At 36.1% G+C, this 13,378-nt stretch overlaps 1 protein-coding gene across 5 annotated transcripts in view; it reads left to right on the forward strand.

Annotated features, from left to right (window-relative positions):
• Positions 1–2,545: 2,545 nt before the first annotated feature.
• Positions 2,546–13,378, forward strand: part of LOC307142768 (atlastin-2) — a 39,367-nt gene continuing 28,534 nt past the window's right edge. For 3 of the 5 annotated variants that reach the window (XM_079843850.1, XM_079843849.1, XM_079843847.1), the window contains exons 1-2: positions 2,583–2,694; positions 11,232–11,503. In XM_079843850.1, the coding sequence (XP_079699976.1) occupies positions 2,622–2,694; positions 11,232–11,503 (345 nt within the window). In that variant the 5' untranslated portion in view covers positions 2,583–2,621. Of the gene's footprint in view, positions 2,695–11,231; positions 11,504–13,378 lie in introns of all 5 variants that reach the window. The other 2 variants (XM_079843851.1, XM_079843848.1) reach the window with 2 other exon arrangements.

The raw sequence follows: 13,378 nt of genomic DNA on the forward strand, positions 1-13,378 counted from the left end.
AGGGACAATTCACCTCTAAAATTATGTAAATATTTACTCACTCTAATATTGTTCCAAACCTGTATTCATTTCTCAATGACAGAATTTTCATTTTTGAGTGAACTATCCATATAATGTTAATACAACAACAAAAGACAGAGAAAATCACTCACTGCTCTTGACTGAAGAACTAATACAGCAGCTTTAATAAGAATAAGTGTATATTTTGTAGTGAAGTCTATGTAGTGTTTTATTTTTACATTTATTCATTCAATTTCATACTAGTGTAAATCTTTATATATATTTATTTTATATTATACAAGGTTTTTTTTTTAAGTAAAGTTTTAAGTTTAAGTAAGGTTTTTCAATTCTTTTAAGTAAAATAAAGAAAGAGTATTGCAATAAAAAAATAGGCTTTTTTCTCCTTAACCTCTTGCTGTTCCATCAGAACCGAATCAAAAACCGTGGTTAAAAACCGAGGTATGTATTGAACCGTGGACTAACTGTATTGTTCCATCCCAAGTATTTTTTTCCTTGTATATGTTAATTAACATAAAATAATAAAACCATTTGTAATGCCATACTCTATCGACTAGATGTCTAAAGCCTTACATGGGCTGCGTAATCTGGTGAAACAACACACGACTGCTTAGCTTTTATTAGGTTTTATTTAAAATTCATATAAAAGTATACTCTGATATTGATTTTTACATGACTTTATGTACTTTATGTAATAGTTGAAATAGTAACAGGATACTTTATAAGACCCTGTACTGACAATTTATATCCATAACAGAATCGGAAAAAAATAAAAACATAAAGATTCCTTTGGAAGAATAATTTTCCTCTTCTATGATAATCTAAAGAATCTTTGGTGCATTGGGAAGATTGCATTAAAAGGCCCGACAGTCGTCACTAATGTCTGAACTGGTTGGAAAGTGTGACGTTTGGATCCTGTGTAAGAAGAAAGAGTTGATGATTCTTCTCAGTATGATGTGATATTATAGGCTGATTATGAACAGAACTGCTGTCTGTCTGGTTTGTCTGTGAAGAGGTTTCGCTACTTGTGAGGGATGATATAGTGAAAAATCATAACAACATTTTGTGTTAAAAATGCTCATAAATCAGTCAAATTATGTTCATATTTAAATCTAATAACACGGGTTTGGGCTTATAGATAATATCCCAGCAAACATTATTACACATTGATATTTATTTCTGAAATTATTTTTCAAAATAATTTTTTACACTTTTAATATTGAGTACATTTTAAAGCTTTAATGGATTTCAATTTTAGACAAATTGATCTTTTGGTAGCCTATGTCCAACTCAAACATTCACTTTAGTGACATTCAGAGATTTTATAAAGGTTATCATAGTTGTGTATTATTGTGATATTTACAAACGATGGAAGTCTCTGTAAACAGTTCTTGTTTAGTCACATGATGTAGGATCTGTGACCTCTGACCTCTGGGCACACACATGAATCGGCCGTCAGCACTGCAGGACAAAAGCAGCCGGACAAACAAGTGTGTGTTGTGTGAAACTGAGATTCACGTGTAACGCAGGACATCTACAGCATATGGCTGATCACACACACACACACACACACACACACACACACACACACACACACACACACACACACACACACATATTCACTCACGCTCACAGCCTCACACACACACATTCACTCACAGCCTCACACACACACAAACACACATTCACTCACACACACACATTCACTCACGCTCACAGCCTCACACATACACATACACATACACACACACACACACACACACACACACATTCACTTAAGCTCACAGCCTCACACACACACAAACACACATTCACTCACACACACACATTCACTCACGCTCACAGCCTCACACATACACATACTCACTCTCTCACACACACACACACACACACACACACACACACACACACACACACACACACACACACACACACACACACACACACACACACACACACACACACACACACACACACACACACACATTCACTAATGCTCACAGCCTCACACATACACACACGTTCAGTCACACACACAATCTGTGTGGAATGTACAGGAATTATAAACTCGTAAATGCTAATATTTCCCATTTTCATTTAGTTTCAGTCGATGTAGTCCTATTAAAATAACTAAAACTAGATAATAATTAATAAAAACTAACAGAAATATAAAAAAAAAATACAAATGACAAAAATACAAAATAATTAAACCTGTAATTAAAATGAAAACAGAAGATATATAAAATATTGATTAGAAAGTATAATAATATCGCAATCACTCTAAAATAAAACATAAATAAAAGCGACCTCATTAATTATTCATGAGTGAATGTGACTCATTTAGAAGCTAGTATCCGCGATTTTTATCCCACAATTCTTGCCTTTCTCTCGAGTTTATATCTAATATTTCTGCGTTTATTTATCTTATCTTCCATAGTAATTCACGTTCATTATTAATAAATGATGAATTGTATGTTGAGGTGGTGATGTTTGCGCACATGGATACATGAACGCGCTGCGCGCGGCCGTGATAAAGGAACGCGCAAGAGTGTAGCGGCGTTCGTGACGTCAGGCGCGTGCGATTATTTTGAACGGGGGTCAAGATGGCGGAGGAGAGCAGCTTGAAGCACCGGAATCACACCGGACAGAACTGCACAAGTAGCCGATATAACGAAGGTAAACCCGGCGGGAGACAGCGCGATTGTGTGCGCGCTTTAACGGCCAGTGCAGGTTTAACGGCAGCGGAGCGCGAGCGTCGCGTCCTGGCCGTTTGGCGGGAGGCGCGTGCAGGCCAGCGATCGCGCTGCGGTAAAATCAATAATAACAGAATAACAGAATTAATTCATACAGCATTACGATGATAAAAACTCCAGGAAATCAAAGATGTCAGTCAGTCGCGCGGCGAGTGAAATCTGCCCGTTAGTTTAAAAAAAATCGGTGAATGAAATCAAGCTGAAAAATCACCTGAGGATGATTTCACGAGCGACCGACGGATCGATATGATTTAATGTCATTATCGTGAGTGTTTGTTCTTGTTAAAGCTGTGTGTTTATACTGTTAATATTTCAGTGCGAGTGTTTGTTTATCAGGCCACACGGGAATATAGAAAATATATATCTGACAGAACTAATAATAAATAAACAGATAATAAATCGGTGAAATCAATAGAGAGATTAATCATATAGAGCTGATTTACTGTCAGTAACTGGCTTTAGTTTTGACAGGCTCGTCTTGTGTTTCTGGCATTTCTGTGAATTAAATGTTGAATTATGTCGTTTAGTATTTAATTATGTAAATGTGAAATTACTATCATTGTGTAAAATTGTAATTATCTCGACATTGTTTCTTAAATCCCAAGAATCAATCTTTTATTCTGTTGTTTTCAGTTGATATATTATTTGTAGCACTCCTACCTTACAATAATCACAATAGTGTGCGTTATTTTTTTTATATCTGAAACAGTCGCTTTCAAATTCTGTCAGTTTTATTACGAAATTCAAACAATTAAAGGTGCAGTTAGCGATTTCTGAGTGAGGTGGGAGGAGCCTGTGTGACGTTTGTGAATTTAGGGGCGTGTCTATCAAGATAGGGATTCAAAATATGTCTCAGAAATGGCGTACTGCACCTTTTAATGTAGTTTTGTATGTACCGATCTGTCTTCCTCTTGACTACTAGTTACAGCACCAAATAAACATGAATAAACATCAGAAGGTATATTTAAAGATACAGTACAGCTGAAATTAATCACGGCTCATGTAATCAAATGTTTTAACCGCGGAAAGACGCCAATAAAACAGCGTAACGTTACATTTACCTCAGAAAAGCCTCGATATAAGCTAGAAAAATAACTCTATAGTGGTGTGTTTTGATAAATATATGCACTATATTACATATTCATTATGTTTTCCTTTACCTGTTCGTAATTATTGAATGTATTTTTGAGTAAATCTGTCTTGAAAACAGCCGCTGTTTTTACCACAAAAAACCGAATAGGTGTAGAAACATAATTGTCATTTAAAGATATTATTATAAAAATATTGAGCTGTTTCTAAAGCAGTTGTGAATTTTAAACGTTAATATTAAAGTAATGCACTGACCGGGTTCCTGTATTTTTTTTCTTGAGATAAATTGATGTACTTTACCGGACGTATATCCAAATAAATCGGTATCGAATTGATTGAAATTGAATTAATCGAAACGTGAAATTTGTTTCAAGGTTTGCTATATAATGCAGCTGATTGATTGTCGTGTGTGTGTGTGTGTGTGTGTGTGTGTGTGTGTGTGTGTGTGTGTGTGTGTGAGTTGATCTGGATAATCTCAGCTCTGGTATTCTGCTTTTATGGACTCTTTCCGTGTATGGAAATTCAATTCAAATTTATTTGTATAGCGCTTTTCACAATACACATTGTTTAAAAGCAGCTTTACAGAAAGTGGAAATCTCGTTTTACTCCACTGAGCTCTGACTGAAAGAGACGCTCAAACATTTACCCAGAATCCTCCACCACTAGTGCCTGTGGCTGTGATGTTCATTCATGAAGGTTTGCTTGTTACGCCAGAACTAATATCTGCCATATCTGAGCTATATTTCCCCTCACAGGGCTTCTGTATATCTTCTAGCGCTGCTGAAAGGAATATTTGTGCGGCAAACTATAATCTGCTCATTTTAAAGGCACTATATGTAGGGCTCGACATTAAGCTTGTTCATGTGTTTGTCCTTCGAACAAGTAAATCTGTCATTCACTTGTCTGTGTAAAAAATGTGCTTGTCCGGTAATTTGTATTTTATTACTTTTGTGTGTGTAATTTATTCTAAAGCAATCAGCTTTGACATATAAATTAGGGCTGTCAAAAGATTAATCGCGATTAATCGCATCCAAAATAAAAGTTTGTGTTTACATAATGTGTGTGTACTCTGTTAATTATTATTTATATATAAATACACACACAAGCATGTATATATTTAAGAAAAAAATATTATTTTTATATATAAAACATTTATATATGTATATACATGCAAATATTTCTTAAATATATACATGAATGTGTGTGTATTTATATATAAATAATAATTAACAGAGTACACACACATATATATTATGTAAACACAAACTTTTATTTTGGATGTGATTAATCGCGATTAATCTTTTAACATCCCTAATTTAAATCTGCATATTTGTGATATTTTTTACCTTTTATAAAGGGCATCTTATTATATATAGGCTATGCTTCAGCTTTCATTTTATATTCTTACATTTGACCAAAAAAATAAATGAGAATAAGAGACTATAGGGCTGTTGCCAATCAAATTAAATAATTTACACTGAAACATTACAACTGCATGAAATAATGTTATGAGATTGTTGTAAATTTTTTAAATATACTAATAAGAAAAGTTGGAAAGAATGTTTAAACATGAAACTAAAACGCCTGTAGGTGGCGGCAGGTGACCGTCTGAATGAGCGAGTCATTGAGTCGATTCGTTCAAGAATCTTCGATTCAACCGATTCATTCAAACGCTGAATCATTCACGAACACACACTGTTGCTGTGAGGTGTGTTATGGTTCTGCTGTGATCTTTGTTTGGAACTATTTTCGCTGCTGAAATCGAACAAAAGCCGTCAATATTGCATCTCAAATGTAAGTGAATTGATGTTAATTAATTGTTTATGGAACTGGCGTATGAAATCAGTGTCATGTTCAGTCGTGATGGTATTCAGGAAATAAATAATGGTATTCGTGCGGTGTTGCATAACTGTATCATATGTTAAAAATGTAAAAACTGCTTTTTTAATACATTTTGTATATTTACTGAGTTTCTCTGTTTGAGCGGCGCTGATTTGTTGTGATTAATTGCTGAAGCTTTTATCGCGGTATACGGTATTATCACGATATTGAAATTCGTTGCAAAAAAAAGTGTTGTCATACTATAACAGGTTTAATAATTTTCTTATAACAAAAACAACCAAACATTTAAATAAAGTAATACACAAAAATGTATAACGTAAACAAATATTGAAAACAGATTAAAGTGCTAATGAATTCTAAAGAACAATAAGTAACACTTTACAATAAGGTCTCGCTAGTGAATGCGTTAACATCAACATTTTTACAGAAGTTATTATTCTTTGATAATGATAAAGTTAAAAAAAGCAACTGTTAGTGTTAGCTCAGGTCCATTAAATAATACAGCTACAACTTTTGATTTTAATAATGTGTTAATAAATGCTGAAATCTACATTTAACTAAGATTAATAAATGCTTTAGAATTATTCGTCAGTTTGTTAATGAATGAACTAATGTTAAATAATAGAGCCTTATTGTAAAGTGTGTGATTAAATAACACATTCCAATAATATATAGGGCATGTCATTTAGTCCAGATTAAAATATAAAATGTTTAAGTCAACAATATATAACACTGTTCTAGTGCTTTTTAGATATTTTAATCCATAAATCGTACATATCGTGCCTTTAAATGACAACACTAAGGCTTGATTTATTCTTCGGTGTTTGTACTATTGTAATAAACCAATTTTTTTACGAAATATGTACTCGTGCTGAAATATAATTAAATATTAAACTATTTTATTATAAACGTTATGCTTTCTTTACAATAAAAATTCAAGGTAAACGGCTATAAATTCACAATTTTTTGGTGGAAAAGTAATCAACAAAACTAGTGGTTGGTTAGTAAATTGCAACAGATTATTCCAAGGTTACACATTATACGGATGAACCCTGAATTTGCCTATTTAATGAATGTTATAGTGTTTTTGTGAGTGATTTACCCTTGTCCTGACCTCACGTGGCATCACTACATTAACATCTGCTCAAGCAGCTTTTACTGTATAACACGATCATGTGGCTTTGGCTAATAGAAGCACATATTGTGTGTGGGATTATAAAGAGTTTAGGATTACATGTTGAGTGTTTGTTCAGGGCTGTGGTGGGTTGTTTCTTCCCATGTCCTACATGAGATGCTTTAAATAACCTCACTGCCTCTGCGTCCATGCAGGAAAACACTTTATTAATGCGCTAATAATCTAGATAACCAGATCCAAATGACACTCGGGATGTGCAACTAAGAAACACATACTAATGAATTAGTCGTTGATTTATCTCATCCCTCATTAGCATTAGATTCAGCGGGATCAGTTATTGTATGTCAAAGATTCTGTTAAACTGGTTTACGCCTCTAGATTTAGCCCTAGATTCGTGACTAACGCTTGTGTTTGTGGGTAATTGTAGACGGGCTGTTCTGGGTCACTGCGTTTACCACATTCATGTTTTTTCGAGGGCTAATGCAGTGATCCAGTAATGGAGGAGGACCTCTGGGACGGGACGACACGTGCTACATTACAGCAATCCAGACTCAGACCAAATGGTGGCATTTTGCGACCTTTTTTCCGGCTACATTTTGTAAGAGGTCGCACTGGTGAGAGGTCCCAGAGGTTCATTATTCATCTCAGGGTTCGTACAACCGTTTGAGAGTGAAACTCGGGCACTTTTTCCAGCACTTCAAAGCTCTAAATATCCTATTTAAATGTTATTTTTAATGTGCCATTCGGCTGCCACTTTTTACTAGGGCTGTCAAAAGATTAATCGCGATTAATCGCATCCAAAATAAAAGTTTGTGTTTACATAATATATGTGTGTGTACTCTGTTAATTATTATTTATATATAAATATACACACATTCATGTATATATTTAAGAAATATTTGCATATATATACATTTATATAATCTATAATATATATATATAAATATAAATATTTTATATATAAAAATAAGATTTTTTTGTTAAATATATACATGCTTGTGTGTGTATTTATATATAAATAATAATTAACAGAGTACACACACACATATATTGTGTAAACACAAACTTTTATTTTGGATGCGATTAATCGCGATTAATCTTTTGACAGCCCGACGTTTTACATGTGTTAATGAGAGCAAAAACTGGTTTGGAAAGGGTTAATCGTAACCACATAACCGTGCACACCCAACATGAATGTGAGCTGATTTTTAGGGCCCTTTCACACCTACCTTGTTTGGTCCGGATTTTCAGACTTTTCAGTTTGGTCCGAATCACAATGACGGGTGTTTCAACCTCCCCGGACCACAGTCCGAACCAAACAGACCAAGTTTGGTCCGACGAAAAGAGGTCGTCTCAGTCCGGATCAAAATGAACAAAAGTTCGGTTCGTTTCTAGTAGGGATGCAACACTATAGTTAGTCCATGGTTCAATTCATACCTCGGTTTTTAACCACGGTTTTCGGTTCGGTTCTGATTGCTTGTCACATCAGTTTTTTGCTATTCTATTCTTAAAATTGAAAAACCTTACTTACACTTTAAACTTTACTTTAAAAAAAACCTTATACACATTCCTAGTGTATGGTATAATATAAAATATATATATATAAAGTTTTAAACTGGCAGCTCAGAGCTGTACAGCAGCATTTAAGTATGAAATTGAATGAATAAATGTAAAAATAAAACACTACATAGACTTCACTATAAAATATACACTGATTCTTATTAAAGCTACTGTATTAAAGTTCTTCAGTCAAGAGCAGTGAGTGATTTTCTGTCTTTTGTTGTTGTATTAACATTAAATGGATAGTTCACTCAAAAAATGAGAAATGAATACAGGTTTGGAACAATATTAGAGTGAGTAAATAATGACATAATTTTAGAGGTGAACTGTCCCTTTAAGGACAGCGTGTTCACTATAGGCTGCGCTGCTGTCAATTAAAGACCTGCACGGATCTAATATACAGACACACGATTTTACTTCACTTTAGACATAACCGACTGTGTTTATGTAAACCTTGTGTGTATTTGACAGTATTAGCGCAGTAAGACGACTAATAGTCCAGTAATCGCGTGTTTGACAAGCGTTTAGTGCGCGCGCTCGGAGAAGCGCATGTTTAAACCGCGCACACGCCGGCAAGGCTTTAAAACTCATGCAAATAATGAACTTTCGTGATGGTGAATAACTCTAGTGTTCCGTGAGTATAACTCTACCACTAACGTGTGATGTGAATGTATGTCGTGTTGTTCAGAATTGGGATGGAGGAAAATGATAGAATTTGTAGAAAAATATTTAATTAAATGCAAAACCAAAAAACCGCAATTCACAGGCGCGTATTGAACCGTGAAGGCCGTACCGAACGCTTCAATATTATATTGAGAATTGTGGCATCCCTAGTTTCTAGTGTGAAAGCGTTTTCTGTATGGCTCGGACTTTCAGAGCATTTACAGGAAGTTCCTGTTCATGTTTTAATATTATGTTATTTTTAAATTTCATCTCGGCTATATTGATTATGAAAAGTGAAAAGATGTGCAATATGTCAGAAGACAGACGGTCAGAAATTATTTCGTCCACTTCATTAAGTTTTGTTTTGCCTTTCTTTAAATTGAATTTCGTTTTGTATAAATTGTATCTTAATTTTAATCAATGTTTCATCAGCCAATCGCCTGGATTTAATAAAGAAGCAAATAGACTATAGCAGACAATAATCGTGACATGGAGGCGCCGGCGCGATCACTCGCATTGCACATCTCATAAATAAACCCAACCTCAGCAGACTTGAGAAATATGTGAGAAAAATTAATATCATTCTGATGAAGCTGTGATTTTTAAAAATTCTAAATGTGCTTCATAGGTTCAGTTTTTCGTGTGTGTGTGTGTGTGTGTGTGTGTGTGTGTGTGTGTGTGTGTGTGTGTGTGTGTGTGTGTGTGTGTGTGTGTGTGTGTGTGTGTGTGTGTGTGTGTGTGTGTGTGTGTGTGTGTGTGTGTGTGTGTGTGTGTGTGTGTGTGTGTGTGTGTGTGTGTGTGTGTGTGTGTGTGTGTGTGTGTGTGTGTGTGTGTGTGTGTGTGTGTGTGTGTGTGTGTGTGTGTGTGTGTGTGTGTGTGTGTGTGTGTGTGTGTGTGTGTCAATATCACACTCCTGATGTTTTAGAGTGTCATTCCTTTACTGCTGTGTACTTTTTTTTTTTTCAGCATCGTAGCCGATTTGTAGACTGTACACACAAATATTCGGAGAATGTGTTTTTGACAATTTTCCATTCATTTCCTATGGTCAGTCATTTATGACCGAAGACAATGAACGCTACTTTTTTTTTTTTTTTTTCTTCGACCAATTAGCATGCTCGAATCATGACCCCAATTTTTTGTGTGTTAACATACCTAATGCTAGAAAAGTCACCAAGTTTCATATCATTCCGATGAAGCTGTGTTTTTTTTTTTTTTTTAAGTTTCTAAACAGAAAATGTTCCGGTCAGAAATGACTGAAGAGCACCAGAGGGTTAATGCGCTTGCATACTTGCAATGTGAAACCAAACCAAATATATCAAAACATGAACTTTGTTTCGGACCTTTCAGGTGTGAAAGAGGAAATTCCCTTAGAGGAATCGGATGACAAAACTACCCCCAGAACAGGTTTATGGTAGCCTGGCGTGACCATACTCAATTCTAGTCAGAATTTGAGTCTGGTACCGCTCCATTGAGCTTTGATTATGGGGCGTGTTTCAACCGAGCCAGGAAAGACCTCAATTGGATAGACCCACAACCAATCAGAGCAACGGAGCGACGCGTAACGTTAGTTGTCAAATGTCAACAGAACTCAACTGCACTGTTGCCAAGTCCGTGTTTTTCTCCATGTCCGCGGGTTGAAGCGACCCCAATTATGTGATTATATAAACCCAGGAATGCGAATTTTAGCAGGCAACCTTGCCAAAATAACATATTTTGCCAACCAAACGTTTTGAGTAGCAATTGTGCGCGACATTGCAAAAACACTTGGAAACCCTGTCTGCACGCACGCATGATTAAGTAACGTTACAAGAAAAACATGAGTGTACTTACCAACACGATCATCGTTTCTGAGAGAAATAGTGAAGGTGAACGCATATACGAACAAGTTCTCCGTTTAGGATAAGAGCAAATTCAAACCAAGAGCCTTCGATGACGTGGATGATTACGCTACTGTTGATCATCTGTCCATCATCGTCTAAAGCCCGCCCTGACAATTTCATTGGTCCGAACAGTTTCTGTTCGGGCATAATTCCTTCTCTATGGAGCGAGTCCAGACCGAATTGCCCGAGCAAAACATTTTGTGGGTGGGGCTAAATTCGGCTGGCATCCAGGCTAGGTTTATGGAGCACTGGGAATCAGATCTCATGGTCATGTGTGTTTTCTGTGCACAGGTGTGTCTGGGGTGGAGGATGTCCGGCGTAAGATGAGCTCCGATATGGAAGAGGAACCGCTGCTGGACGAGGTGGAGGCGCACGGCCCGATCCAGATCGTAATTGCAGACGAGGATAATCACGAGTTTTCTCTGGACGAAGACGCGCTGGAGCGAATTCTCCTGCAGGAGCACGTGCGGGATCTCAATGTGGTGGTGGTGTCTGTGGCTGGAGCCTTCCGCAAGGGCAAATCCTTCCTGCTGGACTTCATGCTCAGATACATGTACAACCAGGTGAGAAACAGCCACCAGCTCAACAGACCTTTCAGAGTCCTCACACACACACACACACACACACACACACACACACACACACTGTGAACGTTCATAGAGTAGCCAGTAGGGATGCAACAATACAGTTAGTCCACGGTTCAATACATACCTCGGTTTTTAACCACGGTTTTCGGTTCGGTTCTGATTGCTTGTCACATACATTTTTTGTTATTCTATTAGCCGACAGGAACAGCAAGAGGTTAAAGAGAAAAAAGACTTTTTTATTGCAATACTCTTTCTTCATTTTACTTAAAATAATTGAAAAACCTTACTTAAACTTAAAATTTTACTTTAAAAAAACCCTTGTACACATTCCTAGTGTATTGGAGAATATAAAATAAATATATATAAAGATTTACAGTGGCAGCTCAGAGCTGTACAGCAGCATTTAAGTATGAAATTGAATGAATAAATGTAAAAATAAAACACTATAGACTTCACTATAAAATATTAATTGATTCTTAGCTACTGTATTAGTTTTTCAGTCAAGAGCAATGAGTGATTTTCTCTTTGTCTTTTGTAGTTGTATTAACATTAAAGGGATATTTCACTCAAAAATGAAAATTGTCATCGAGAAATGAATACAGGTTTGGAACAATATTAGAGTGAGTAAATAATGACATAATTTTAGAGGTGAACTGTCCCTTTAAGGACGGTGTGTTCACTATAGGCTGCGCCGCTGTCAATTAAAGACCTCCGTGCATCTGATATACACACACACACGATTTTACTTTCACTTTAGACATAACCGACTGTGTTTGTTAACCTTGTGTCTATTTGACAGTATTAGCGCAGTAAGACGACTACTTAGTCCAGTAATCACGTTTGACAGGCTTTTAGTGCGCGCGCTCTGAAAAGCGCATGTTAAAACTGCACACACGAATGAGCCGGCAAGGCTTTAAAACGCATGCAAATAATGAACTTTCGTGATTGTGAATAACTATAGTGTCCCGTGAGTATAACTCTACAACTAACGTGTGATGTGAATGTGTGTCGCGTTGTTCAGTATTGGGATGGAGGCAAATTATAGAATTTGTAGAAAAATTATTAATTAAATGCGAAACCGAAAAAAAACGCAATTCACAAGCACGTATTGAACCGTGAATGCCGAACCGAACGGTTCAATATTATATTGAAAATTGTGGCATCCCTAGTAGCCAGTGTTTCCCACACATAGACTCATTCGTGGCGGTGCACCACAGAATCAACACCGGCCGCCACATATTGCGCAACTTTCACAACTTTTTGCGCAACACACAACTTCCTAAATCTCACGGCAAACTGTCAAACCTGCTTTTGATTTGAAAGTCTAAGCTTTTAAAATTTAATACGAAATTCAAACAATAAATAGCGTTTTGGCGCTAATGTGGCATAATGGTTAAAGCCAGTTGCGACATGCTCTCATCTCCCGGCGCGCGCGCGGTTACGTGCTTCACGGAGCTTCTAAACAAACCAGCGCTCTGTCAATGGCTTAAGCGGATAGTTTTACTATACAGGTGTTTGCAACAAAAAAAATATTATTACGTCAATCATATTAACAGGATCATTTTATTATGGGGAGTGATGGAGATCAACATTGTTAACATTAATGTTTTTCTTGTATTTAGCCCTCATTGCTTACTAACTGCTCACACTCATACTCATTGGTGGTCAAATGTGACCAAACACCTTAACTATTAACCATGACCTTAACCATGGTTTACCCACTATAGATGACTTTATGGCTCTTTAATAAATATACATGTGTCTAATCTGGTTGCCCAAAAAAGCATTGCAGATTATAACAACTTACTTTTTTTTTAGGTTTTGCATTTGAATACATATTTAGAAATGATC

Source organism: Gobio gobio (assembly GCF_949357685.1).
Source record: "Gobio gobio genome assembly, chromosome: 19".
Lineage (NCBI taxonomy): Eukaryota > Metazoa > Chordata > Actinopteri > Cypriniformes > Gobionidae > Gobio > Gobio gobio.